The sequence below is a fragment of the Megascapheus bottae genome, chromosome 27 (genome assembly GCF_031878675.1).
Source record: "Megascapheus bottae isolate mThoBot1 chromosome 27, mThoBot2.hap1, whole genome shotgun sequence".
NCBI lineage: Eukaryota > Metazoa > Chordata > Mammalia > Rodentia > Geomyidae > Megascapheus > Megascapheus bottae.
The window spans coordinates 5,160,225-5,186,210 of record NC_143535.1 but is presented as its reverse complement, the minus strand read 5'-3'; the positions used below and the strand labels follow the sequence as shown (position 1 = coordinate 5,186,210).

At 56.5% G+C, this 25,986-nt stretch overlaps 1 protein-coding gene across 1 annotated transcript in view; it reads left to right on the top strand.

Moving 5' to 3' along the window:
* The first annotated feature begins 5,658 nt into the window (after positions 1–5,658).
* The window catches only part of Phldb1 (pleckstrin homology like domain family B member 1), a 39,461-nt gene continuing 19,133 nt past the window's right edge, over positions 5,659–25,986 (top strand). Inside the window, exons 1-9 of the mRNA XM_090319389.1 lie at positions 5,659–5,775; positions 9,400–9,480; positions 10,374–10,497; positions 11,415–11,585; positions 18,954–19,097; positions 21,111–22,462; positions 24,629–24,910; positions 25,290–25,430; positions 25,524–25,661. Coding sequence (XP_090175515.1) covers positions 5,731–5,775; positions 9,400–9,480; positions 10,374–10,497; positions 11,415–11,585; positions 18,954–19,097; positions 21,111–22,462; positions 24,629–24,910; positions 25,290–25,430; positions 25,524–25,661 — 2,478 coding nt within the window. The 5' untranslated portion in view covers positions 5,659–5,730. The remainder of the gene's footprint in view (positions 5,776–9,399; positions 9,481–10,373; positions 10,498–11,414; positions 11,586–18,953; positions 19,098–21,110; positions 22,463–24,628; positions 24,911–25,289; positions 25,431–25,523; positions 25,662–25,986) is intronic.

Sequence of the window (25,986 nt, the reverse complement as noted above, 5' to 3'; positions counted from 1 at the left end):
TACATGAAGCCCTGGGTTCAATTCCTTGATGCCATATACACAGAAAAGGCCAGAAGTGGGCCGGGAGTTTGGCCTAGTGGTTAAAGTGCTTGCCTAGCATGCATGAAGACCCGGGTTCGTTTCCTCGGTACCACATGCATAGAAAAAAGCCGGAAGTGGTGCTGAGGCTCAAGTGGTAGAGCTCTAGCCTTGAGAAAGTCCAAGGACAGTGCTCAGGCCCTGCGCTCAAGCCCAGGACTGCCAAAAAAAAGAAAAGGCCAGAAGTGGCTCCAGCGGTAGAGCATTATCCTTGAGAAAGCTCAAGGACAGTGTCCAAGCCCCCAGACTAGCAAAAAACCAAAAATGAAGCATCGTGTTTATTTTGGAGGGGGAGAGAGGCAGAATCGCACTATGTAGTCCAATACTGGGATTTCAGGTATGTGCACATCAGGTCCCAAGTTTACTTCTTACTACTGTCAGTCTAAAGGGGAGAAGAAGGCTCCATGATACTTCATGACATTACTCAAAGGTGATGTCTCAGCCCAAGTATGAGGGCTCACAGTTGTAATCCCTGCACTGGGAAGGCTAGACTAGGATATTACCAATTTGAGGCCTGGTCTCAATAAGACAAAGGCAATAGCTGGTGGCTCTTGCCTGTAATCCTAGCTACTTAGAAGGCTGAGATCTGAAGACTGAATTGGACTTTAATCCTCAGATCTCTACCTGGGATGAAAAGTCCCCATGAGACTGATCTGTAATCACCTGAAAACTAGAAGTGGCATAGTGGCTCAAAGTTGTAGCGTGACAGCCTTGAGCAGGCCTGATGGAGTGTGTGTGGGCGGGAAGGCCATAACCTACCCCTGTTCATCTACCTCACCCCCACCCCACCTCAAAAAAAATGTTCCAGCTCCTGTTTCAAAGGGAGTGAGGCCTTGGGAATTGATTTTCCTAAACAAGGTAAGCATTTAACTTGGACAATTCACCGAATGCCAATAAATTGGAAAGCAGATTGTTCCTGATTGGATGAATGGGATGGTAAAATTAGTGGTGAGGGTAAAAATTCTTTTTCCTTAACAAAATAACAGTATCTGAACTTAATGGTGCTCGAGTGGTGCTTGTCTGGCTGTGGTTGAATGCCAGAATCATGCATGCTACATGCCTTGACTGGGTCCCCTGTGGCATGGAGTGGACTTGATGGGAAAATAATAGCAAAATAATGGAGCATTCTGTGTGATGTAGGGGGCTTGTGCTTCCTGCTCTGGGTTCTACAGGAGAACACACCTGGACAGGACCTCCTTTGAAATTAAAAGGCACCAGTGGCTCATGCCTGTGCACCAGAAAACCAGAAGTGATGCTGTGGATCAAAATGATAGAGTGCTAACCTGGAGCAAAAATGCGCAAGGACAGTGCCAGACCCTGAGTTTAAGCACCAAGATGGACCAAAAAAAAGATTTGTTGTTGCTCTACTCACAGTAACTGCAAATCTCTATTCTCTAACTGAAAACTTTCCCCTCCATTGAAAGTTGTAGGATCTGAGAAATACCCGGGACTTGTATAGAATAGCCTTTGGTTAAAGTTCCCATCTGGAGTTGTATGCTAGTAGCTCAAGACTATAATCTTGGCTACTCAGGAGGCTGAGATCTGACTGAGGATCCTGGTTTGAAGCCAGCCTGGGCAGGAAAGTATGAAAGACTCATCTGCAATTACCAAAAAAGCTACAAGTGGAGCTGTGGCTTGAGTGAAACCTAAGGGACATTGCCCAGGTTAAGTTCAAGTCTCAATAGAGTGAGAAAGACAAAGAGAGACCCAAAGCAATGAGGGAAATGGAAATGGGTCTTGTTTGCCATTCTTTTGTCCAAATAAGTATTTGGTGCGGGGATTGACTTCAGGGCCTCATACTAACAACACCACGCTCTCTACGCTGCGATGCCCTGAACCCTGAATACCTGTGCTTTTCATCAGAGCAGCCATAGAGGTAGACAGGGTCAGTCTTTCTGTCCTACTCAAATTTCTTAGCTCGGATATGTTAGATTTCAATAGAAGTGGATTATGCCTTAAAAAAAAAAAAAAAGCTAAGAACAAATCTTCTGCTTCTCTGTGGCTGCTGAGGTTTTTCCCAAGTTGGATAAATGAGTAATTTCTTAACATCTTCACTGCCACACCTATACTAACGATGCCCAGTTCAGGAACTAAATGGGTCAGAAAGGGATAGCTTTCTGGAGGAGTGTATGAGCAACATTCACCTCTTCCTGGGGCCTGAAGAACAATTTAAGGGACAAATTGGGAAATATGACAAGGCAAAGGCCAGGGGAATATGGAAATCTACTCCTGACATTCAAAGCCAAGTGAGTGGGGCTTGAAAAACCACTGCTCCTTCCACACCCAGCCTTTCCCCTTTCCCCTTGCTTCCATTTCGGAAAGTCTGAAGCAGGCCTGGAAAGCTGTTTTCTGCCTCCTTCTCTCTTCCTCCCCCTTTCCTGAGCTCCCAGCTGCGCAGACCTCTTGCGTAACTGTAAGAAGGCAGAGTTTTTTTGATGGGCTCCAGATGTGGAGGGATGAGGGTGGAGGGTTGGGGGCAGTAGGTCTTCAGTCCCCTGAGTGCTCTAACTGTGGGAACATAAAGGCATGACACAGGAGGAGACAGAACACATGGCAAAGAGCCTTGATCATGGCGGGAACAGTCTGGGGTTGGGAGAACAGTGAGAACTGAGGTGCTATTTCAACCCCCCCCCCCCCCCCCCCCCCCCGCTAGCATGGTTGGCCTCTGTGGCAGGCTTGAGTATTGCCCGACATTCCTCCTGACCAAGTCAGCAAAGAAGAAGGGGGTGGTGGGGGGGGGGCTTAACTGTGAGACAGAGTGAAGTGAAAACTCTGTGGAACCCCAATCTGAGCCCCTGTTTTCCAATGGTAGGTCTTGGCATATGGAACACAAGAGTTTTGTTTCTTTTTTTTTTTTTTTTTTCCTTTAGCATACCAGAATAGCCTGAAAATTACTGTTGTGATCTGCCTGGTGAAGGTTGACTAGAAGTTAACATACTTTCATGATCCTCAAATAGAAAGGAGAGAAAAAAGAACACACACACACACACACACACACACACACACACACACACACTTGCACCCTGTCCCAGTCCAAGGGCTTTCTTGTACCCACAGCATACAATGGAGCCTAATTATCCCACCTCTAGCTAGAGCAGGTAGCAGAAGAGAACCCTTCTTCTTGGCTCCCACCGACTCAGTCGGTGGCGGGTGGGGTGGGGGCTGCTAATGCTAGCCCTGTCAATGAGTGACTAGATTCCTACAGTTGAGCCCTCTGCTGTTTCTGGGTTAGGAAGAGAAGGCACAAATCACTGGATCAGAACTGGATTTGCCTGCCCCAAAGAAAACAAATTATTTTTTTCCACCCGCTCCAGCTGGAATTTAGGACAGACTTCAGGGCCTTCTGCTTTCTCCTTCGGTGAGAGTCTGCGGTCTCTCTAGGTTAGAGGTTCCTCTACCTGAGTTCAGCTCCCTGGGGCCTCCTCGTCAGTCTCCTGGGGCAGGCGCTGGCTTTGCAAGGCAAGGATCCACTGTCAGCATTGGATTTCCCGGTGGGGGGTTGGATGGAGGTGACTTCTCCAGGCGCCTAGACGTTTCATGCCCCCTCGTTCTTTTCTAGTAACTTCCACCCTGCAGAGACACAGACTGTAGGCTGGCCCGTGTCTAGTCTGACTGGAGGAGGCTCCCGGTGGAATTCAGGTCTGTGGTGGGGTAGGACACGACGGATGGATGGGTAACGCCATGGACTTTCCTGTGCTTTCGTGGTGTGCCTTCTCTTACACCTGGCCTTAGGGAAGCCTCCGAAGCCTGATGCGGTTCAGGGCCCGCTCCTCACGGTGGGGATGGCCGAGGGAGGGTGCGGGGAGGGGAGAGAGCTGTTAAGGTGTGGGGTGGCCCGGAGGGCAGGCGCGGGTGCGCGCGGTGGTGGCGGCGGGGGACCCAGCTGCAGTTGAACAAAGCGGGCGCTGTGCAGGCGGGGTGGGGAGGCACCGCGGTGGGCGAGGGCGGGTGGGGACCGTGGGCTGCAGCCCCGCGAGGGCGTCTCCCCTGGCCGGCCGCGGGGAGGGGCGGGGACTCGTGGGAGGGGGGCGGGACAGGCTCGGCTCTCCTCCTCCCCATCGGGCGCCCCGGGGAAGCCACGGCGTCCTCCCGAGCCCGAGGCCGTGCGGAGGGACCAGCGTCCCCGCTCGCCTGCCAGGTAAGCGCGGCCCTGCCCCTCCGCCCGCGGGCCCCGGCTGAGACAGCGCAGGGAAGGCTCGGGAGGACGAGCAGCTCCGGTGCCGGCCGAAGGGGCTCGGGGGGCTTCTGGCCCCGTCTCCTGCGAGGGGCGGGCTGCCGCCAGGCGCTGCCGACCCCGCCGCCAGAGGGGGCCCTCGGGTCCCCTCCGGGCGGGAAGGACGCGGCCCTGCCTTCACCTCGACGGCCGCCGGGTCCTCGCGGGGTCTCGGGCGGCGCGCGCGCGTCCCCGGCCGGCCACCTCGGCGAGGCGCAGACTCCGAACGCTGGAGCCCGGGCGGGATCGGGCACATCTGGGGGTGTCCCGGGGCCTCCCCCGGACCCGCGGGGCAGCGAGAGGTAGAGGGGAGGGCTCGCCGCCTTCGCGCTCTGGAGTCCGGGGCTCCGCGGAGTTCCCCATCGGGCTCCCCGGGATGGGGAAGCGCGGGTGGGCGACGGGGCGGGGCCGCGGGGCGCGGGTGGCCGCCGCCGCCGGCGCCCGGGACGCTTCCGCCCCGGCAGCTCGGGCGGGGGCTTGGCCGGGACCTCGGCCGGCGGGGGACCCGGAGCGGCGGGGCGGGGCTGCATTCTGGGCCCGTTAGCTCAGCGGTCCCGGAGGCTCCCGGGCTGAGTCATCCGACGGCTCGGCAAGCGCGCCCCGGTGTCACGCCCGATACACACGCCGGGACCCCGCGCCCCTCTCCCCGCCGCTCGAGGCTCCCGTCCCGCGGCCCCGCGCCCCCCCCTTCCCCGCGCCGCCCTCGCGCGCACCTGCAGCTCCGCCCGAGCCGGAGTCCCGCGCCGCGGCCCGCTCGCACGCACGCGCTTCCGGCAGCTGCCGGGTGGGGCGCGGGGCCGCCCGGTCCCCGGCCGCGGAAACAAGCGGCCCCTTCTCCCCGGCCCCGCCAATGAAAGGCCGCTTGTCCCGCCGGCAGGGCGGCCCAACACTGCGGCCTTGTCCTGCCGGCGGCCGGGAGGGGCGGGCGGGGGCTCCGCGCGCGGAACCCCACGGGGCCTGCACCTCCCCAGCCTATCCCGACAGCGCCCGCTCCTGCGCTCTGTCCCCCGGCCCCGGCTGCCCACCTGGCCCCGCTCCCTCTCTTGGCCCGGGTGGGCTCTGTCTCCCTCTGCGGGGCCTCCTCCCTGCTGGCCTGGGAGGCCTGCTGGCCTGGCCCCCTCTCCACTCGAGGACCCCGTCCTCGGTCTCGCCTCGCGCCCTCCCGCCCTCGCTCTTGTCCCCGCTTTCAGCCCCCCCCCCCAGGTCCCTTTTGCTCTCTGCCTCGCTTGTCGCCTTAAGTTCCCTGTGCCCGGGGCTCCGGGACACCCCGGCCCCGCCCTGCCCGGGCGTCCGGCCCGCTGGGCTCCCGGCCTCAGTTTCCTTCCCGTGCTGACTCCTTCCTCCGGCTTTTCCTGGAGGGCGGATGTGCGCAGGGAAAGCCGGGGCAGCAGTGGGCGCCGAGGATCCCAGCTCGGCCCCGCGGACCCCCAGACGCCGACATGCGACGCCCGGGACGAGGCCTCGGCTGGCCCCCCGGGTCCCAGGTGAGGGCTGGGGGGACCCGAGGCGAGCGGCCCCGCGGGGGAGTCGGGCCCACGGCCCTTCGCCGCTTTTCAGGTGCTCTGAGCGCCCCGCTGGGCGGAGGGGCTGGAGACAGGTGTCCGCCTCGCCGCGCGCACGAGCGCGGGAGCGCGGCCGGGGCGCTCGGGGGCCCTCCGGGGGCGCACGGGGGCCCTGCCGGCCGCCCCGCGGCGGACTCTTGGGCAGCGGGGCGGGGCCGGGTTCCCAGAACGGCCGCGGAGGCCCGGGCGGGCGGTAATTGCAGTCCCGGGAGGTGGATGACCGCCCCGGAGGCAGGCTGACCAGCGCGTCGGGGGCACCGCGGGGCAGCGCCCCGGGGTCGCAGCTCGGCCCTGCGCCGAGCGGGTGGCGCTGGTGCAGGGTGGCCGGGTGTCATTTTGCTTTCTGGGGATTAGGTTTCTGAGCTGGGGCCACAGACTCACACCTCCCCCTCCTGCATCTTCTCTTATCTTCTCCTTATCGCTCCCGCTCCTTTCAATCTCCTTACACTCCTCCACCCTCTCCTCCAGTCACCCTTATCCTGGGTGCTCAACCTTATCTTAAGGTCTTGATCTCCACTTGAAGTGCTTTGGTGTAAATAAACGACCGACATCGAGGGTGGCAGGGGAAGAAACTGAGCCCCAGACAGAAAGAAGTACCTCCCTTCGATTCATCCAGCATTTTAATAGTGCTTTGCACTTCATAACAGGACGTGTAGTAGACTGCCTGGATCTTTACATTATGAACAGCTTTATGGACCATCAAATCCACCTAATCTAAGTGTGCAATGATACAGAACAGTACATCCAGCGCCACGATTTAATTCCAGAATCTTATGCCTAAAGTTGTCCCCATTCCACCCCTGGACTCAAGCAAATATTGAGTCAGCCAATTAAAAGTATTATTGTTGTTGTTATTATTATTATAGTTTTATAGGCGATAGACTTGACAATGAGAAAAATTAAATAACATGTTCAAAACATGACAGCTAATAAATAATAATTACAGCTAATAAATAGAATTTAAGGCTGCCATATCCCAAGCATTTTCTACTAGAAGAAGCTATTTTTCCTTTACCATTATTATGATTTTTTTCTTTCTCACTCTTTTTTTTTTTTTTGGCAGTCCTGGGCTTGAGCTCAGGGCCTGAGCACTGTCCTTGGACTTTCTCAAGGCTAGAGCTCTACCACTTGAGCCTCAGCACCACTTCCGGCTTTTTTCTATGTATGTGGTACCGAGGAATCGAACCCGGGTCTTCATGCATGCTAGGCAAGCACTTTAACCACTAGGCCAAACTCCTGGCCATTTTCTCACTCTTTTTATATAAACTCCCCAATCCCAACCCACCCTCTTGTCACTTCACCTTTAGAAAAGGTGGCCTCAGGGCTGGGAGCATAGTCTAGTGGTAGAGTGCTTGCCTAGCGTTCATGATGACCTGGGTTCAATTCCTCTGTACCACATATACAGAAAAAGGCCAGAAATGGTGCTGTGGCTCAGGTGGTAGAGCTCTAGGCTTGAGAAAACGCAGGGACAGTGCTCAGGCTCTGAGCCCAAACCACAGGACTGGCAAAAAAAAAAAAAAAAAAAAAAAAAAAAAAAAGAGGTCTCCTCAGGGGTTTCTCGGAGTCTTAAGGGAAAAACACAACAATTCTCCCTGGACTTTTTTTTTTTCTTTCTCTCAATTTGAGGCAGGGAGTGGGGGGGCATGTTTTTGAGGCAGGAGGGTTGGGCACTAAGCTGGCTTCAAAGTTTCATCCTCAGATGTCAACCTCCTGAGTAGCTAGGATTTCAGGTGTGAACCACTGGTGACTGCTCTCTCTGGAGTATCTTTTCTCTGGACAGGGTTCCTGGGGAGGTGCCAAGCCACCTTGGGATTTCATATGGGTTAATGGCCTTTGCCCTTTCTCTTCCCGAGAAGTCTTGGGGTGGGTCCCAAGCATTATTCTGGCTTCTCTTCCTCCAGCTTGGATGGAAATGGTGACAGAGATGATGTAGCCAGTCCAGGCCGGAAGGGTGGAAGCAGGGAGGGTAAATTTAGTAATTCCAGGGCTGAGGCCTTTGGGATCCACAGCCAGGGTCAGATACTTCTTGGAATGCTGGTTCCTACCACAACTTCCTTTGCAAGTCACTCGGTAGACAGCTGGAAGAGAAAGTGGAGAGAAGCCTGCTTTCCTGGATTTACCTCCTTAACCCTCAGCAGCTCCAGTAACATTCCAGCAGGCAGCAGGGAGTTCTCACCTCCACAAAGGCCAGGGAGAGCACAAAGTTCTTTCCTTACATTTCTCAGGCTCCATAAAAACAATGGGCCTGGGAAAGAGGAATGAGTTAGAGTGGTAGGTGGGGGTGGGAGAGGGCCCGAGTGTGACTGGATCTATCTTACTCCTAGTTCTAGGGGCTTAAGTTTCCTCCAGCATCAAGCCAGGGGAGAACTCATGAATCCTATATTCCTAGGAGTCCCTACTGAGATTGTTTTGTTGGTTTTTTGGTTTTGTTTTTTTTTTTTTTTTTTTTTTTGTGGGTGGGCCGTGAGGCTTGAACTCTGGGCCTGGGCGCTGTCACTGAGCTCTTCAGCTCAAGGCTACCACCCTGCTCCCTGAGCCTCAGCCCCACTTCCCATTTTCTCATTGTTAATTGGAGATAAGAGCCTCCTGGTGGCTCCGGAGACTGGACAGTCTCTGGGCTGGCTTTGAACCTTGATCCTCAGATCTCAGACTCTTGAGTAGCTAGGATTACAGGTGTGAGCCACAGCTCTCAGCTTGTTTTGTGGACTTTTTGTTGCTGTTTGTTTTTACTCTCAGTCATAGGGCTTGAAGTCAGGGCCTGGGCACTGTCCCTGAGCTTGTTTGCTCTAAACTAACCCTCCACTACCTGAGCCACAACTCCATGTTGGGTTTTCTGGTAGTTCATTGGAGATAAAAGTCTCACCGACTTAACTGCCCAGGCTGGCTTTGAACCATGATCCTCAGTCTCAGCCTCCTAAGTAGCTAGGACTAAAGGCCTGAGCCACCAATACCAGACTGTTTTGCTAATTGTGTTGGGATAACTTCTAGATAGGAGCTGAGCTACACAGAGAAAGCAGGAAGGGCTGATTTTTCCTCCATGTCTCCTTTAAGAAGGCATCCTGCTAAGGCCCCTGGGAAAAGAGACAAAGGGAGAAGAGAAGGCTAGACTGGGAGAAGCTCTTATTTAGCTCTGGCTAACCCCTAAGGGGCTACCTGTGTTCTTAGATGGGCTTGACTGGAGTTTGTTCCCTCTATGAAAATCAGTTTCCCTCACCGTGACTGAGACTCCAGCAAGATGACTGAAGAGGGTCTTCAACTGAAATCTGAGATTGTGGCTAGCATAGAGCAGAAAAGCACAGAAGAAAGGCTAGGCTGTTCGTACAGCCCTCCCTGACAAGTGCCAGGGACGGTATGGTGTGGTTGCTGTGCTGAGACGGGGTGCCCCCCCCCCCCCCCGCTCTACTTTTCCTTTGGTTGGAGCATGCTGGGAATGATAGTGGCTGCTGCTGCTCGTGTCCTGAGACCTGGCACTGTCCCTCTTCTGCCCACTTCTGTCCTTCTTCTACCTGCTTTCCCCACCACACCTGCTTTCCATTGTGTCCCCAGGAGCTCTGGAGACCTAGGACCATGGACACCCTGAGCAGAAGCCAGGGAAGCCCTGGCTGCAAGACCCAGACTGTGGTGCAGGTGAGTGGTGGTGGGGCGGTGGGGTGAGGTGTTGGTGAGGGTGGATTCAGTGCTTCTCTCTGAGGGGCCAGCTCCTCCTTTCCCTTTGCTAGCATCAAGCCGATGACTGGATGAGTCTTAATTTGAACCAAGCTTGTTGATTCAGCCAGGAACTCCTTTGAACGTCAGAAAGTGGTCTACAGACTGTCTTGGCCAACATCACTATCCTGAATCCATGCTTCCACCTCTTTTGTTTTAATTTTGTGCCAGTCCTGGCACTTGAACTCAGGGCCTAGGCACTGTCTCTGAGCGCTTGTGCTCAAGGCTGGAGCTCTATCACTTGAGCCACAGCTTCTCTTACAGCTTTTTAGTGATTAACTGGAGAGTACGGTCCATGAACTTTCCTGCTGGGACTAGCTTCAAACCATGATCCTCAGATCTCAGCCTCTGAGTAGCTAAGGTTATAGGCCCGAGGCACTGGTGCTCAGCTCCCATTCTCTTACAGTTAGTTTATCAAGGTCCCATAGTGTCATAGAGGTCCCCGCATTGCAAGGAGCTGGACTGACCTTCCTGTATGCACCTGCTCCTCCATGCCTGTATGCACCCCTCCTCTGTGCCTAAAGCGTCTACCACCTCTCCTCTCTCCTTGTTTATTAGACAAAAGGGGCAGTTGAGCCAAGACTTGAGATAAATCCAGTGGGACGAGTTAGTGGCCTAGATTCAGATCTAATTACATTTTAGTGGAATAATGTTCTGGCTAAGATTTTTGTGCTAAGCCTTCCAGCGTCCTCAGTACCCTTTGGAGAGGAGCCAGGGCTGAGAGAGTGCTGATGTGACCGGGACTGGGTTGGTAAGGCGCTGGTCCAGTCTCCAGCGATGCTCATCCCCTCCTCCTCCGTCCCTGCCACCTGCAGAAAGGACCCTTGGATCTGATTGAGACGGGCAAAGGGCTGAAAGTGCAGACGGACAAACCCCATCTGGTGAGCTTGGGCAGTGGGAGACTCAGCACAGCCATCACCCTCCTGCCACTGGAGGAAGGTAAGCAGGACAAGCATGCCACCCCCCTCAACGTCATGTGCATTCCTGTCTCCCAAGGCAAGCCTCTTGGAACAAACATGGCATGGGGGGCAGGGAGGTTCTTCAGCATTGCTTGCATGTCTCGGCCTCCCTGACCGCCTGTCTTCTCTAGCATTTAATCTGGCTCCATGACTGGGATTAAAGATCAGTTTAGAAACCAGGAGGGGTGAGGGGATGCTGAGCTAAACAGGAGAGCACCTTGCTTCTAGCAACCTGTGTGGCCAAGGAGAGAGGGGCCCCAACTGGAGGATAATACATGGCATGGGTGACCGGACTGGCCACCGAGAAGGGAGAAGTGCGAATGGGAGCGTGATCTCTCAACAGGAGACCCTGGCATGGCTTCTGCCCTCCCGCTATGTCCTGGCTGCACCTGTTGCCTGGGTGATGCTGCATTCCCCACATTCTCCAAATACCAGTCCCAGGGGGCTCTGCCAGGGAGCAATGGAGGAGAGAAGCTTCACTAGAGGGAGAGGGAGTTAGAGAGGGGAGGGATGGATTACTGGTGGCAGTAGAGAAAAGGAAGCGATTGATTTAAAGAAAAGAGGGGAGAATGGTGGGGTGGGGACGACGGGACAAAGAACCTAAGGAAAGGTAACTTGGAGACTGCTGGAGGGCTGAAGTCCCCCTCTTCTCCTTCAGTGTGTCTGCTTCCTGTGGCCTCTACCCTGACTCTCTCAGTCTGGGGTAGTTTTCTCTATTTGAGAAGAGCTTCTGTTTTAGTCCACACCAGGCCAGGGGAGCCCAAGAGAGGTGGCCAGTGGTGAGCAGAGAGTCCTCCCAGAGTCAGAGATGGACGTTGATTTCCTCTGTGGTCCTCACGCTGTAGTTTCTTCTCAGCCCGGACGACCCTTTTGACTCAGTTTGCCTCTTGTCTCTAGGGCGGACAGTGATTGGTTCGGCAGCCCGGGATATCTCGCTGCAGGGCCCAGGCCTGGCTCCAGAGCACTGTTACATTGAGAACGTGCGGGGGACCCTCACCTTCCACCCTTGTGGCAATGCGTGCACTATTGATGGGCTTCCGGTCCGGCACCCTACCCGACTCAGTCAGGGTAAGGTCCTACACGTCGCCCCCTCCCCACTCAGAATGGGGGATCACTGTTTCAAAGCTGGGCATGTTGGGTTCTGGGGAAGCCTACTGTGGTGGTTGTCATGGTAACCTTCTAAGTGGTCACACTCAGGTGCTTCTGGATATAAGCAAGCTCATCTCAAAAATCTCCAGCTCCCAGCTTATCTCCCATCTGTGTTTCTTCTCTCTGCGGTCCTCACCCTGCCTCCCCACACCTCAAGGGAAGAAGTGGGTCTGATTCCTGCAGGCAGAGGATATAGGTGTGGTGTGGCCTTTGTTGGGAAAGAGCTGGTAGAACCATAGATGACCGGGATTGGTGGTGTCCCAGAATACCCCAGGGAGGTTTTTGCAAATGCTGGAGAGGATGAGAGCTCTCCGTGGTGGCAAGACTGGAGAACACATTGCTTCTGTTGCAAAACTGTGCACAGTAGCTTTGGAGTCACGAACATGGCTGCCATTCTGTTTCCTAAAGCCCCAGACCATCTTGTCATGAAGGGAGGCCTTGTTGTGAAAGAGCCCATAATTACTATGGATATCAGGCAGGTAAAGGGTAAGTCAGGTGGTGCTATGACAGACCAGGTGTGTGTCCCTGGATACAGGGTCCAGACATCAGTTCATATAGTGAACCCATCATTCCGTGAGGGAAAGGGGAGAGCCAATATGATGGGGCTGGAGGTGGCTTTTTTGGTAGTTTAGTGGAGATAAGATTTTTACAGACTTTTCCTGCCCAAGTTGGATTTGAACCATGATTCTTGGATCTCAGCTTTCTGAGTAGCTAGGATTACAGGTCTTAAGCCACCAGTGCCTGGCTCCTTTGAGTCTTTCAATGCCATTTCTTCACAACCGGCCTAGGAACTAACCAAGTCTTATTCTTTCCTCTGGGCCTGAGGGTGGAGATGGGACATGGATAACCAGCTTGAGAGAGGCAAGTCAATTGACAGTAGTAGGCAAACCTTGCCTTCTGTGAGATTTCAGGGTCTCTGATTAAAGGCAAAGCCCCCATCAGCTGAGGCTTTGGCTACGATGCCACGTGTTTTCTGATAGTCTCAGAGCGAATGTTTACTTCTGGGTTCTGGTGCACGCAGGTAAGACATAGGGTAGCAAAGAGGCTGGCAAAGTTTAGAGGTGGTCCAGCCTTTACTCCCTGACTTTCATGGGTAGAGGCACTCTTGCTCTGTGGGCTGTGTGCATCGTGCAGGAGCCAGTGACATTTATAGCTCTCTTGTCCCATCTTCCCATCATTTAGCTCCCTGGGAAGAGGGAGGGCCTGAGGCCACCATGAAATTCTTAAGCATTTCCTGTGGTCCCAGTAACCTCCCGCCCTTCCCCAGCCAGAATCCCACCCTGCCAAATATGTACCCTCCCACTCTCTTCTGACCCTAAACTCCCTCTGCCCCCCATCCTATCCCAGCCTTCTTGTTTGGGCTCGCTTGTCTCCAGAGCTTGGCAGCCTGTGGAGGGGTGGGCGGAGGCACAAAGGAATGGGTGTTCTCCTCCCGAGCCCTCCCCCTCCTGGGCTCCTGGTGCTGAGGGTTTCCTTGTCTCATCTGTGGAGCAAGGCACTGAGCCCGGCCCTGCCTGGCCTCACTCCGGACATTCTTGGGAGTGCGTTTCCTTGGAAACTGGGTGGCTCGGGGGTACGTGAGCTATCTCTGTGCACTGGAGTGTGTTTATGTATCTCCGGATGTTTTTGTGACTTTGGGCTTGTGTATCTCTCTGCTTATTACTGTCTGGTGTTTATGGATCATCATGTTCAAATGGCTGCTGCTGGTGACCCCAGGCCTGATGGCACCAGAATGTCTCTGTGTGTACTGCAGTGTGTAGACAAGAGCGCACTGGCTATGTGCCTACCTGTGGCATGTGTACAAAAGACCACTTAGGGTTGGGGTGTAGCTCAGTGGTAGGGTGCTCTTCACCCCGTGTGCAGAAGGCCCTGGATTTGATCCCCAGCACAGAGGGCGGGAAGGAAACATTTTTCTTACTCCCTTATCTGTTCTTCCTGAGGGGACCCTCTTCTTTGTAAAATCAGAAATAAAGAGGGCTATCTGGGGAACTACAGGAGCCTGCTCTGGCTGGCCCAGAAGCATCATTCTGGGCACTGTGCCCAGCTGTTGGCAACTTGGAGAGATGCACTTCATGACAAGCAGAGATGGCAGTGACAGGCTCTTCTAGCAGGAAAATGCCCATGCCAGGGAGGGGGAAGGCTGGCAGAAAGCAGATGCCAACCTTTGGCCTGGAGCTGTGAACATCAGAGCACAGAGTATGGGAGACCTTGAGCCACCCCTGTACCAGGGCTTCCTGGCACATCCCTTGCTGCCCTCTTCTCTACAGAGCCAGGAGAGGAACTGGGAATAGGACCAAAAAATGGGGTAGTGTCTCAATCTGGGGTCTAAGCTGCTCTGCCCTGGACCACAATGCCAAACCACATGAAAGACGTGGGAGGGAAATAAGTAGAGGAGGTCCTAGAAAGCCACACAGCTTAGGGACCAGGTGTCTAGACAGTAGGTCCCCATCCACTCCTGCCATGTGCTACCAGCTCTTATCTGAGGGCCATTGCTTCCGAAGCCCCTTACTGGTAGGCAGGGCGTTGGTGTAGAGGTAGGCAGAGTGTTGTGAGGAAGTTGTGTAAGCTGCCTCTCTCTGGGACACAGGACATCAGGCGTCTTCTGCCAGCCAGTAATCATTTATCCCTTCTGTACAATGCGGGGAGGGAAGCCTGCAAGCTTTCTGTTGTAACTGGTAAAGATCTTGACTGATAAAAGCTCTAAGGAAGCAGAGAGAGGTAGTAATCCTAGCTACTCAGGAGGCTGAGATCTGTAGATCTCTGTTCAAGTTCAGCTTGGGCACAGAAGACTGGGAGACCCTTATCTCCAATTAATCCCTAGAAAGCTGGAAGTAGGGCTGTGACTTCATGGGTAGGATGGTAGCTTTGAGCTGAAGAGCTCAGGGACAGCGCCCAGGCCTAGAGTTCAAGCCCCATGACTCACACACACACAAAAAAGCTCAAAGGAAGTAGTGAGGGAATGAAGGCTCCATCATTCCCACTTCCTGGTATCTCTCTCTGCCTGGGTCTGCCCAGCTGGCCATCACAGTTTCCACCCTGATGAATCACTCTTCCTGAGGACTGTTTTGATTTTTAAAGCCTCCCCTCGTTTTACATTTGGCCTTATTTGGTTCTTCCGTTTTCCTTCAGCAGTGGATTGAATGAAAATGTATGTAGTAAGGCAATGGGTAGGGCACTGCTGGAATCTCTCTCTCTTTATTTCTCTTTAGGAGGTGACTTTTCATGGATTAATGAATATTTATTTTTATTTTTTGTGCCCATACTGGGGCTTGAACTCAAGGGCGTCTTACTTATTCTCCTTTGTCCTTTTCATTTAAAGCTGTGTGTTCTATCACTTTGAGCCACAGCTCCACTTCCAGCTTGTAGGTGGTTAATTGGAGACAAGAGTCTCATGAATTTTTCTGCCTGGGCTGGATTCAAACTGAGATTTTCAGATCTCAGCTCCCTGAGTAGCTAGGATTACAAGTGTGAGTCACCAGCCTGGACCAGGAGGCTGGCTTCCCCCCACCCCCAGGCTGAGTGGAAGGCTGTGCCTGGATGCATGTGTAACTAAGAGGCTGTGGCCTGCGCATGTGCCGGTAATGTGAGAGACAGAGTGTGTGAACAATGGTGTTCATGTGGCTCAGGCTGTGTCCACTGAAGAAGCCTTGGTGGCTGGGTCCAGCTATGTGTGCAGCTGCGCAGGACATGAGTGTCCCATAAGGCTTTGGTCCCTGGAACCCCGACTGGGGGTTCGGTACGAATCTGGATCAGAACCTCAGCCTGACTGGGAGAGCTGGAGGCCCCTGGCAACCATCTGGAAGGGTGTCTTCTAGCAAGGGGCCTTGGGTGGGGCAGGTGCGGCTGGAGGGGGGGGAGGGGGCCAGCGTCCAGCCTGGGTCAGTGGGAGGGGATGGATTCAGGATGGAGCCAGCTCAGAGCGTCTGCACTGGACACAGCATCCGTCGCCTTGGCCCGAGCTCCCAGCCCAGGCTGACCTTGTCACGGGGCAGGCTGAGGAGGCGAACCCCGTAACCGGGGATGGGAGCGGAGGAGGGGCGCGCACGGGCCTCCTGTCCACCCAGTCTCAGACGCGGAGCCAGGAGCGTCCCCGCCGGTCCGCGAGGCCATTCTCCCCACGCTGTGGCCCGAGGCTGCGGCCACCCTCGAGGGGCTCAGGGGTCGCCGCGCGCCCTCCGGCCCTTGCACTGGCCGCGCGCCTCGCGGGTGGCGCTGTGTCCCGGGGACCGAGGCCCCATCGCCTCCCCGCCCCGCGCGGGCGGGACGGGACCCCGGCGGCCGCGCATCCCCCCGCCGCCCCGCCCCCGGCCCGCCCCGGCCCGCTCGCCCTCCCCGGCTCCATCACTTCCTCTTCCCCTCCTCCTCGCCTTTGTCCCTCCCTCCCGGGCTCCCTTCCCCCGCCGCCGGTGCCCGGCCCGCCCCTCCCCGGGCATTGGCGGCTGGCGGCTGCCAGGCTGCTCGCTCCGGGCCCGGAGCCGGAGGTCGGCCCGCCCTGTCCGAGGCCCCGGGCGGGCCGGGGACCTGGGGGGACCTGTGGGGGACCCCGGCTAGCGGGGGCGCGCGATCCGGAGGTCCGCGTGCCGCGGTGAGTCCCCAGCCCGGCCAGCCGCAGCCCCGGGCCGCCCGCCGGGCGCGAGGCTGGGGCGGGGAGGGTGAGCGCGGGGAGGGGCGGGGGGGGCCTCGGCCCTCGTGGGGGGCCTGGGCATTTCCGAGCGGGGGTCTGGGCCTGGGGCAGATCTGGCCCTCCCCACGGCCCGCAGTCCGCTCCTGGGGACCCGCCTGCCCCGCGGGTGGAGGGCGGCCGCTCGGGGTTTGCCCGGGGGTCCCCGGCGGGAGGGGCCGAGCGCGTCCTGCCTTCCGCCCCCCATCCAGCCTCCCTCCGGCCAGCCTTCCCTCGGCGCGGCCCCCGGGGCCGGGACTGCCGCCGCCGTGCGGGGGTCTGCGCGTGGGTCTGTGGGTGGCTCGCGTCGGGTGCTTCCCCCGGGTCCCACGGCACGGGGTCCGGGCTTTCCCTTCTGCACCCAGCCGCGCCCTGCGCTGCCCTGGGCCGGGGGACACAACCAGGACTCTGGCTGTCTGTGTCCTGGAGTTCTGGAGAGCGCAGGCCGAGGGGGGCTTCTCACCGCCTTCCCCCCAAACGTGCCGGTCCCTGGGGTCAGCAGGTGCCGGAGTTGGGGCCATGCCTGGGGCCCCTGGGTAGAAATAGAAAGTTAATTCGGGCCGGAGCTGGGCTGCTGTCTGTCCGGCCGCCCTCCAGCCACTCTATTAATACAGCTCCCGCCTGCCGCGGCACCACTATTTATAGCGCCCGGGCGGCTGGCCACGCCCCCGGCCGGGAGGGTCGACGGGGACCTGGGCGCTCGGCCGGGCGCAGGGTCCCGACGTGCCCACAGCCTCTCGGGGTGAGCCTACCCAGACTTCTGACCTCCCCCACCCAGCCCTCGCCCGGGGGTCGGCCGCTGCCCCTCACCCCACATCAGCCAGGGTTGAATGGGTCTGTCTAGACCCTTCCAACTCGTCATTAATTGGCTTGTTAAATGGCTGGGGGGGGGTGAGGGCGGCCTGGCTTTTTCTGAAACAGCTGTGGTTGTAATTAGGTGGATGGCATGGTCGACTATTATCATTGCAGTTATGATTACTATGGGATCAGCTTCTCTTAGTTGGTGGCTTGGCAGGGAAGGTTTGCCCTCTCCTACCCATCAGCTTTACAACTGTTGGTGCTGCCAGCCTGGGAGGGCCTGTGGGTGTGTCAGAGAAGTGGGTGGCTTTGTTGTGTATGGTTTTCTGCAAAGCCTTCTCAGCCTGTTAGTTTGCTTCCTACCCCCACCTCACAGTAGTGCCCAGGGTCCCAGAGATGGGCCCCTGAGCTTCTCAGGAAGGGGGTCTTCCCAAAGTACCCACGTGGCCTGGGATGCCCTTTGCCCTTGCCACTCACTGAGCTGTACTGTCTCAGTGTCCAGGAATGTAGACTTCCCTGCCAGCCTTAACCCAGACTGGCATGGAGTTTGGGGTGCCAAGTGGCACCAGATTGGGTAGACAGGAGGCTGGGGCCAGGTATGTGGGCAGACTGGAAGGGTGGGTGGTAGAGAGCTCTAGGGCTCTGACTTCTCCCAGCACTGCATCTTCCGCACCTGGTGTGGCCAGGAGGTGGAATTCTGCCAGCCGGGCTTAGGCGCCTGTGGGCACTCCTGCTGCCATACACACTTCTGAGCCCCTGGCTACATTTTCTGGCTCCCACACACCCGCCCCTTCCATGCACTCACTCTCCCTGGGCAGGACTGGACTTGTGTCTACCGCCTGGGAATGTGCTTGGCTGAAGCAGGGCCCAGTGGTCTCAGCCTGAGAGCAGGGAGCAGGGAGCATTCAAGGGCTGCCCTGCCGAGTGGTGACTCCTTAGGCAAAGGGATGGTGGCTCCCCTGAGGCCACGCAGGAAGGAGTCAGTGAACTCTGCGATGCACTAGGTCTTCTGCTGGTCCTGGTTTTCCCTTGTCCCAGTATTTCAGAGATGTGTGTGTGTGTGTGTGTGTGTCCAGAAGTTGCTGCCTCTCAAGCTAACCCTTCTTCCTCAGGGTGATTAGATGGATCACAAGTCCAGGTTGGAATTGGGTGACATAAATGTTCATATTCTCCAAAGATTCTCCACTTATGGAGTACTTTTATGTACACAGTCTCAATGACCTCGAGATCAGTGGTATTGTCCCATTTTTCTGATAAGAAAAGTAGGCTCGTAGAGTAAATTAAGTGACTTCATCAGAAGCTCTCACAGCTAGTAAGAAGAGTTAGGTATGATGATGTATGCCTATAATCTAAGAGTCATGAGGCAGAGGCAGGAGAATTGAGAGTTTGAGGCCAGCCTGGTAACATAGTAAGACCCTGTCTCCAAAACAAAACAGAGTTAGACCAGGGCATGGTAGGATAAAACTATAATCCTGGCTATGAGAGAGGCAAAGATAGGAAGATAGAGGTTGAGGCCAGCCCCATGCAAAATCTTGAGACCCTAGTTGCAAAATAACTAAAGCAAAAACAGGGCTGGAGTGGGGCTGTGACTCAGGTGGTAGAGCACTACCTTAAAAAGTCAAGCCCTTGAGTGCAACCCCTCTCCTCCCCAAGAAAGTAGATACTGGCCTGCCAGGGCCACTCTGTCCTGTGCTCTGGACCCCCGTCTTAGGGGTCAGGTGTGCACTGTGTACACCAAGTACCCATGGGGTAAGGCTGTGGGGTGAGTCCTGTGGCTGGGGGAAGCTCCTGCCCCACCTTCCCCTTCAGAGCAGTTGCTTTCTCTGCAGGCTGCATGTTATGCCTGGGTCAGTCCACTTTCCTCCGCTTCAATCACCCAGCTGAAGCCAAGTGGATGAAGAGCATGATTCCAGCAGGGAGTCGGCCCCCTGGGCCCCCCGGGCCCCCCGGGCCCCCCTACAACCCTGGCTCTGGTAAGTATCCAGTTGGGACAGGGGGCTGGGTTGAACAATTGCCTTTGCTCACTCCAGCCACTCTGGGAAGGTGGGCAGTACCCAAGGTCTGGGCTTGCTGCCACCTGTCATGGGCTTATAGAGAAGACGAGAGACAGTGGGGCCACTGGAAGAAATCCAAGGCAGTGCTGTTGGCTAAAACTGGGGAACTCTGTCCCTCGAGGGCTAGAGGGTTCTGCCAGCCTGAATGTGCTTCTTGGAAGGTGCCACTCCGTGTCTGGGACCCTGGCCCTCTGTGTCACTACTCATGAAGGTGATCTGAGCATTATGTGGAAGCCCGGGTGAGCTCTGGTGGGCCCCACATGGCGCTGTGTTCTGAGGCCCTGCCCAACCCTCAGGCCAGGCCAGGCCAGGCCGTGTCACCAGTGACTCAGAGGATCAGCTGCAGTTTGTGTGTGAATTACTGATCTCCTAAGGAGAACTGGTGATGGTTGTAAGCATCAGCATTGCCCCCTCACCCCCGTTAGCCAGCAGTGTGGGGGGTGCAGATCAGGAGGTCAGCAACAGGTCTACCTGTCAGACTCCTGACATTCAGGTGCCAGAGTGATGATGGATCAGATGGTCACCTAGCTCAGGTAGAGCTGGTGGGGTGGTTGTCGTCAGTGTGTATCTGGTTACTGGTATCCATGGCAACCCCCCTGGGTCCAACACGGTCTACATCATTTTGGATCCAAGCTCAGTCTGGCAAAGGCTTTCTCCTCTGTCCTCCTCTACTCCCAGTTGTCTTCTGGTCCCCTGGAGGGTCAAAAGCCTAGATTTCCCGTTCACTGCCTCCTAGCTCATTTCTTCCTGCTCACCCTCAGGATGCCATTCTACTGCCTGAACTATACAGTCAGCACTTCCAAGGACTCCAGACTCCTGGTTGGTTGTCAAGGGCTGGGCCCAGGCAAAGGCAGGCTCTTGCTGGCTTAATGGGGATAATTGAAGGCTCAGAGGTTGCACCTCCTAGCTGCCCAGCCTGGCTTCCAGGAACCAGTCTTTGGCAGCAGTCCCTCACATCTGTGATTGACCTAAGGGTGCAGTACACCCCCTCCCAGCCCTAGAGGCTTTGTTTCCCTTGGGCCTTGGCTATTGTAATGTCCTGTTAGCTATAATGTCCTGTTACTCTAAGAGACTGAAAGTTTTTGTCATCTCCTTTTTTTTAATGGGTCATGGGGCTTGAACTTGGCCTGGCCACTGTCCCTGAGCTCTTCAGTTCAAGGCTACCATCCTACCTTTGAGCCAAGCTCCACTTCCCATTTTCTAGAGGTTAATTGGAGGTAAAAGTCTCAGGTCCTTTTGTGCCTCGGCTGTCTTTGAACCTTGATCCTCAGATCTCAGCCTCCTGAGTAGCTAGGATTATGGGTGAGAGCCACCACGTTGGCTTGTCAGAATGCTTTGCAGAATGCTCGTCTTGCCTATTTTTTCTGTCAATCATGTGGCTTGAACTCCGGGCCTGGGCATTGTCCCTGAGCTCTTCAGCTCAGCTGTCAGCCTCCTGAGTAGCTAGGACTGCAGGTGTGAGCTACCAGTACCCGGCCCATTCTGCCTTTTTTTTTTCTTTAGATAAAGGAAATTGTGAAAATCAAGGTCGCCAATGTTTTTTTTTTTTTTTTTTTTTGCCAGTCCTGGGCTTGAGCTCAGGGCCTGAGCACTGTCCTTGGACTTTCTCAAGGCTAGAGCTCTACCACTTGAGCCTCAGCACCACTTCTGGCTTTTTTTTCTATGTATGTGGTACCGAGGAATCGAGCCCGGGTCTTCGTGCATGCTAGGCAAGCACTCAACCACTAGGCCAAACTCCCAGCCCCTCCAATGTTTTCTTTACAGAAGAGGAAACTGAGGGCAGGTCTGGAGGCATGGCTCAAGTGGTAGAGTGCCCGCCGTGGAGGCAATGAATAGGAGGAACTAAGTTCTGGTACCTGACTGGAAAAACAACAACAACAAAAGAACATTTGAAGGTCAGCACCCAGGACCTCTTGTGTTTTCTGCCAGCAGAATCAGAAAGCCTGGTGAATGGCAACCACACCCCACAGCCTGCCACCCGGGGACCCTCGGCCTGTGCCAGCCACAGCTCTCTGGTGAGCTCTATTGAGAAGGACCTACAGGAAATCATGGATTCCCTGGTGCTAGAGGAGCCGGGAGCAGCTGGCAAGAAGCCTGCAGCAACCTCTCCACTGTCACCCATGGCTAATGGTGGACGCTACCTGCTGTCACCCCCAACCAGCCCAGGGGCCATGTCTGTAGGCTCCAGCTATGAGAATACCTCTCCAGCCTTCTCTCCGCTCTCTTCGCCAGCCAGCAGTGGGAGCTGTGCCAGCCACTCACCCAGTGGGCAGGAGCCAGGACCTTCTGTGCCCCCGCTCGTGCCTGCCCGTTCCTCCAGTTACCATCTGGCTCTACAGCCCCCACAATCCCGCCCAAGTGGTGCCCGCTCCTCTGAAAGCCCCCGGCTAGGCAGGAAAGGGGGTCACGAGCGGCCTCCTAGCCCTGGTCTCCGGGGTCTACTGACTGACAGTCCTGCAGCCACCGTCTTGGCAGAGGCCCGAAGAGCCACTGAGAGCCCCCGGCTGGGCGGGCAGCTGCCTGTGGTAGCCATCAGCCTGAGTGAATACCCAGTTTCTGGTGCCCGCAGCCAGCCTGCCAGCATTCCTGGCAGCCCCAAATTCCAGCCTCCAGTCCCTGCTCCTCGCAACAAGGTTAGCTCACTCCAAGACCGCCCTCCTAGCCCCTTCCGGGAATCTCAAAGCAGCGGCACCGAGTGTGGGCTGACGACCAGTCCCTCTCGCCAACTGGTGGGCCGGACATTTTCAGATGGGTCAGCTGCCCGCACGTTGCAGCCCCCTGAGAGCCCCCGCCTGGGCCGACGGGGTCTGGACAGCATGCGAGAACTCCCCCCTTTGAGCCCCTCTCTGTCTCGACGAGCCCTCTCCCCACTCCCTGCCAGGACCACCCCAGATGCCAAGCTAAGCAGAGAAGTGGCCGAGAGTCCACGGCCCCGGCGCTGGGCAGCCCACGGGGCTTTGCCGGAGGACTTCTCCCTGACTCTGGGGGCACGGGGCCGCAGGACACGGAGCCCCTCGCCCACACTGGGGGAGTCCCTGGCACCCCTCAAGGGCAGCTTTAGCGGCAGGCTGAGTCCAGCCTATAGTCTGGGCTCTCTCCCTGGAGCTTCACCTCGGCAGAGCCCCCGTGCCCAGAGAAAGCTCTCCAGTGGAGACTTGCGGGTGCCTGTCACCCGGGAGCGGAAAAATAGTATCACTGAGATCAGTGACAACGAGGACGACCTCCTGGAGTACCACCGGCGCCAGCGCCAAGAGAGGCTCCGGGAGCAGGAGATGGAGAGGCTGGTAAGCAGATGCCTGGGAGACTGCCATTGTCCAAGCAGGGTCTCTGCCAGAGCATGGGCAGGCCAGCTGGCAGAGCCCGATGGGCCTGGGGCCAGAACACACCTATGTGACCAGTGTCTTAGGGTGCTGGTGTGCTAAAGACCTTTCTTGGAAACCTCAAAGGCTTTTATTATTAATTTTGCGTGTGTTCCATCACATAGCGTTTGTTTTAACGTATGAGTTGAGTTTCACATTTACCTGAGTACAGTGAAGCTGTAGGAAAGCATGCCTTTGTAGCTTTCCCTTTGCCGAGCAGATGGTGAGGAGGGAAAGACTGAGGCCGCCCAGGAGGAAAATGGATGTTTGTGTGTGTGCGCGTGCGTGCACACGTACACGAGCATGTGAACAGCTGCTCTCTTGGAGATGGCACCTAGCGCTGTGCACATGCTAAGCAAGCACACTACCATTGAGCTAAATCCCCAGCCTTGGAAATAAAAGCCATACAGGAACTTCTGGCAAATTGAGATGAGAACTCTGTCTTTCCATCTTGGAAACTTGTTCCTGGTCCTCCTGCCTTGTGTCTCTTTGGTCTCTACAAATGGGCAGGAGCTGCTCACCTCAGCCCAGGCGTGGAGAACAAGGAAGGGAAAGACCAGGATGGCCAGCCCGTGTGTCTCTGTCTATGCCTGTGTGCACGTGGGTACTCCAAGGCCGGGAGTGGCCCTGGGCAGCTGTCTTGGAGGTGGCATCTGAACGGGGTGGGGACCAGGATTCCCCAGTGAGTTCGGGGCCTCCGGCTGGTGTGTGCATATGTGAGGCCACCCACGATAGAACGAATTCCATCCTCTTTCCCATGTGAGCAGAAGCCTGTGGGCCTGGGATCAGAGCTGAGGTTTATCTGGAGACCCTTTGGGCTGGGGTGTTCTGTGTTTTGTGGGGGGCAGGATCTCCGTTCTCCTTTGTTGCATGGCTTCATCACTCTTTTGCCCTGTCCTGCCCTAAAGAATGCCTGGTCACTGTGGGGTCTTATCCTAGGAGGGGTAGTTAATTGGGCTTGGCAGCCCTGTGCCCAGCTTTCCCCCGCTGCTCTAGTCAGCCTCTTGGTCCCCACCCCCACTCCAGCCACACCTCGCACCAGCCCCAACCTGCCCCACCTGCCACTTGAAGTCTTGGAGGCCGCCTGCCCTGCCCCTCCCACCTCAGCCAGGCTGCTTATCTGGGCCCTCGAGGGCGGAGGCAGGGGGCACTGGCCCAGCCTCCTGGGTGCTGAGGCTCAGTTCCTGGATTTTTTTTTTTTTTTTGCCATGAAACTGGGCAAGCAGCAGGAGGAAAGCTGGGTAAGTGTTGAGTGGGTAAAACCAGGCCAGTCGGGTGGTGAGAGAAACTTGAGGTGGTTGAGGGACCCAGAGAGCTGGCGGTGGGGGTGGGGGCACAGGGCCCACAACTCAGGGCTAAAGGTGCTGTGGGTGGACATGGAGGACACAGGCCAGGACCATGCCTGCTGTCGTCTGCCCTTCACCTCCTAGCCCCCAAGGGGTGACTCTTTCAGGGCATGGGGGAGATAAGCTGGGTGGGCCATGAAGAGAGCTCATCCCTGGGTCTTGAACGTAAAAAGACTCGGCAGCAGCCCACCCTGCTTGCTGCCTTGGAGCTGTGGTGGGATGGGAGGACGGGTTCCAGGTCTGTCTCTTCTCCATGTGTGTCTGGGCTGCGTGTCAGATGTGGGCCTGTGGGTCTCATTTCCAGCCCTGTCTGTCTGCAGGCGCCCATCTAGCTGTATGTAGTCTGTGTTTATCCTTCCGAGTGTGCATTTGTGCGTGTTGGGACTGGTGTCTGTTAATACCAGTGTACCTGCCCACGTCCGTGGAGTGTCTGGCTACCTGTGCCTGTAGATCCACGTGTACCTGTGTCAGTACCAGTTGATCTGTGTCTACCTGCCTGTGTGTGTCCTTGTGTGACCACAAGGAAGCCCCATCCTGAGCTCGAATGAGAAGTGAAAGGAAACAGGCAGATGAGAGGGCGCCACGTGGACAGGTGGCACCCAGCCTGGTTGTTCCTCCTTCCTGCTCCTGGGGCAGTCGTCTCTTTTCCCCTCAGATCCTGGGATTGGAGAGCTCTCCTGACTCATGACCAGTTTAGCCTGGCTTCCTCCGGCCCCTCACGTCCTGCTCTGTCCACCTCCCTTAGGAACGCCAGCGCCTCGAGACCATCCTGAACCTGTGTGCTGAGTACAGCCGGGCTGACGGGGCTTCCGAGGCCGGGGAGCTGCCCAGCATTGGAGAGGCTACTGCAGCATTGGCACTGGCAGGCCGGAGGCCCTCCCGAGGCCTGGCAGGGGCCATGGTACCCCCCGGGCGGAGTGGTGAGGAGCCTGGAGATGCTGCCCAACGCCTGTGGGAGAGTGTGGAGCGCTCAGATGAGGAAAATCTCAAGGAGGAGTGCAGCAGCACGGAGAGCACCCAGCAGGAGGTGGGGTGCAGGGGGGCGGGGGGGGGGGAAGTACAGAGGGCAGAGCCAGGGCCCAGTGTTGGGGGAAGTAAGAGAAGGACACATTTGGGAAGAAGTGTGGAAAGGAGGAGGCCAGGAGGAGGCAAGGAAGGGAAGGGAGGTGTTGATAGCTTTCCTAAGCTATAAAGGCTTTATGATCTGCCTTTCCCTGGGGCCCCACCCAGGATTGGCACTCTGGTAGATTCCCGGTGGCCGAGCCCTCTTTATTGCTCCCCTGGCAGGGAGCCTCTGGTCTGAGTCGTTATTTCTTCCTTACTCTGAAGAACGGGGTCATCAGGCCTCTGTAGTGTGATCTTGGAAGGTTCTAGACTTCCCAGCTGACGGCTTCCCTGTCTTCTAGCATGAAGACACACCGAGCACAAAGCTCCAAGGAGAGGTGCTGGCCCTGGAAGAAGAGCGAGCGCAGGTATTGGGACGCGTGGAGCAGCTCAAGGTCCGAGTGAAGGAGCTGGAGCAGCAACTGCAGGAGGCGGCTCGAGAGGTGAGCTCTTGATGGGTGAGCTCATCGGCAGAGTTCGGAGCCCAAATAGGGCCTGAGCCCACTGCTGTGACGGGACCTTGATGTCTACCCCAGGCAGAAATGGAGCGGGCCCTGCTGCAAGGGGAGAGGGAGGCAGAGCGGACATTGCTGCAGAAGGAGCAGAAGGCAGTGGAACAGCTGCAGGAGAAGCTGGTGGCCTTGGAGACAGGCATCCAAAAGGAGAGGGACAAGGTAACCCCTGCCTGGGCCCAGCCCGGTGCTGGGTGCCAGTGTCCAGGAAAGAAGGAGGAATGCCTTCCCTGGGACCCTATACCTATCTTCTCATCATCCATCCTGCACAGCAGGTGGTCTCTGTGGCCCTCCGGGGACAGGGGCACTTGTCTTCTGCGGAAGGTACCAGCTTTGAGGGGGCTGCCAGGGGCTGGTGTTTGGGGTCTCCTCTGTCTGGGTCTGTGCTACCTCTGGGTGACTGCCATTCTGGGCCCTTCATGGTCTTACTAGGAAAGTCCAAAGCTCCTTCTCCAGCAGGGAGCCCAGCTTGAGGGTCTGGGTCCTG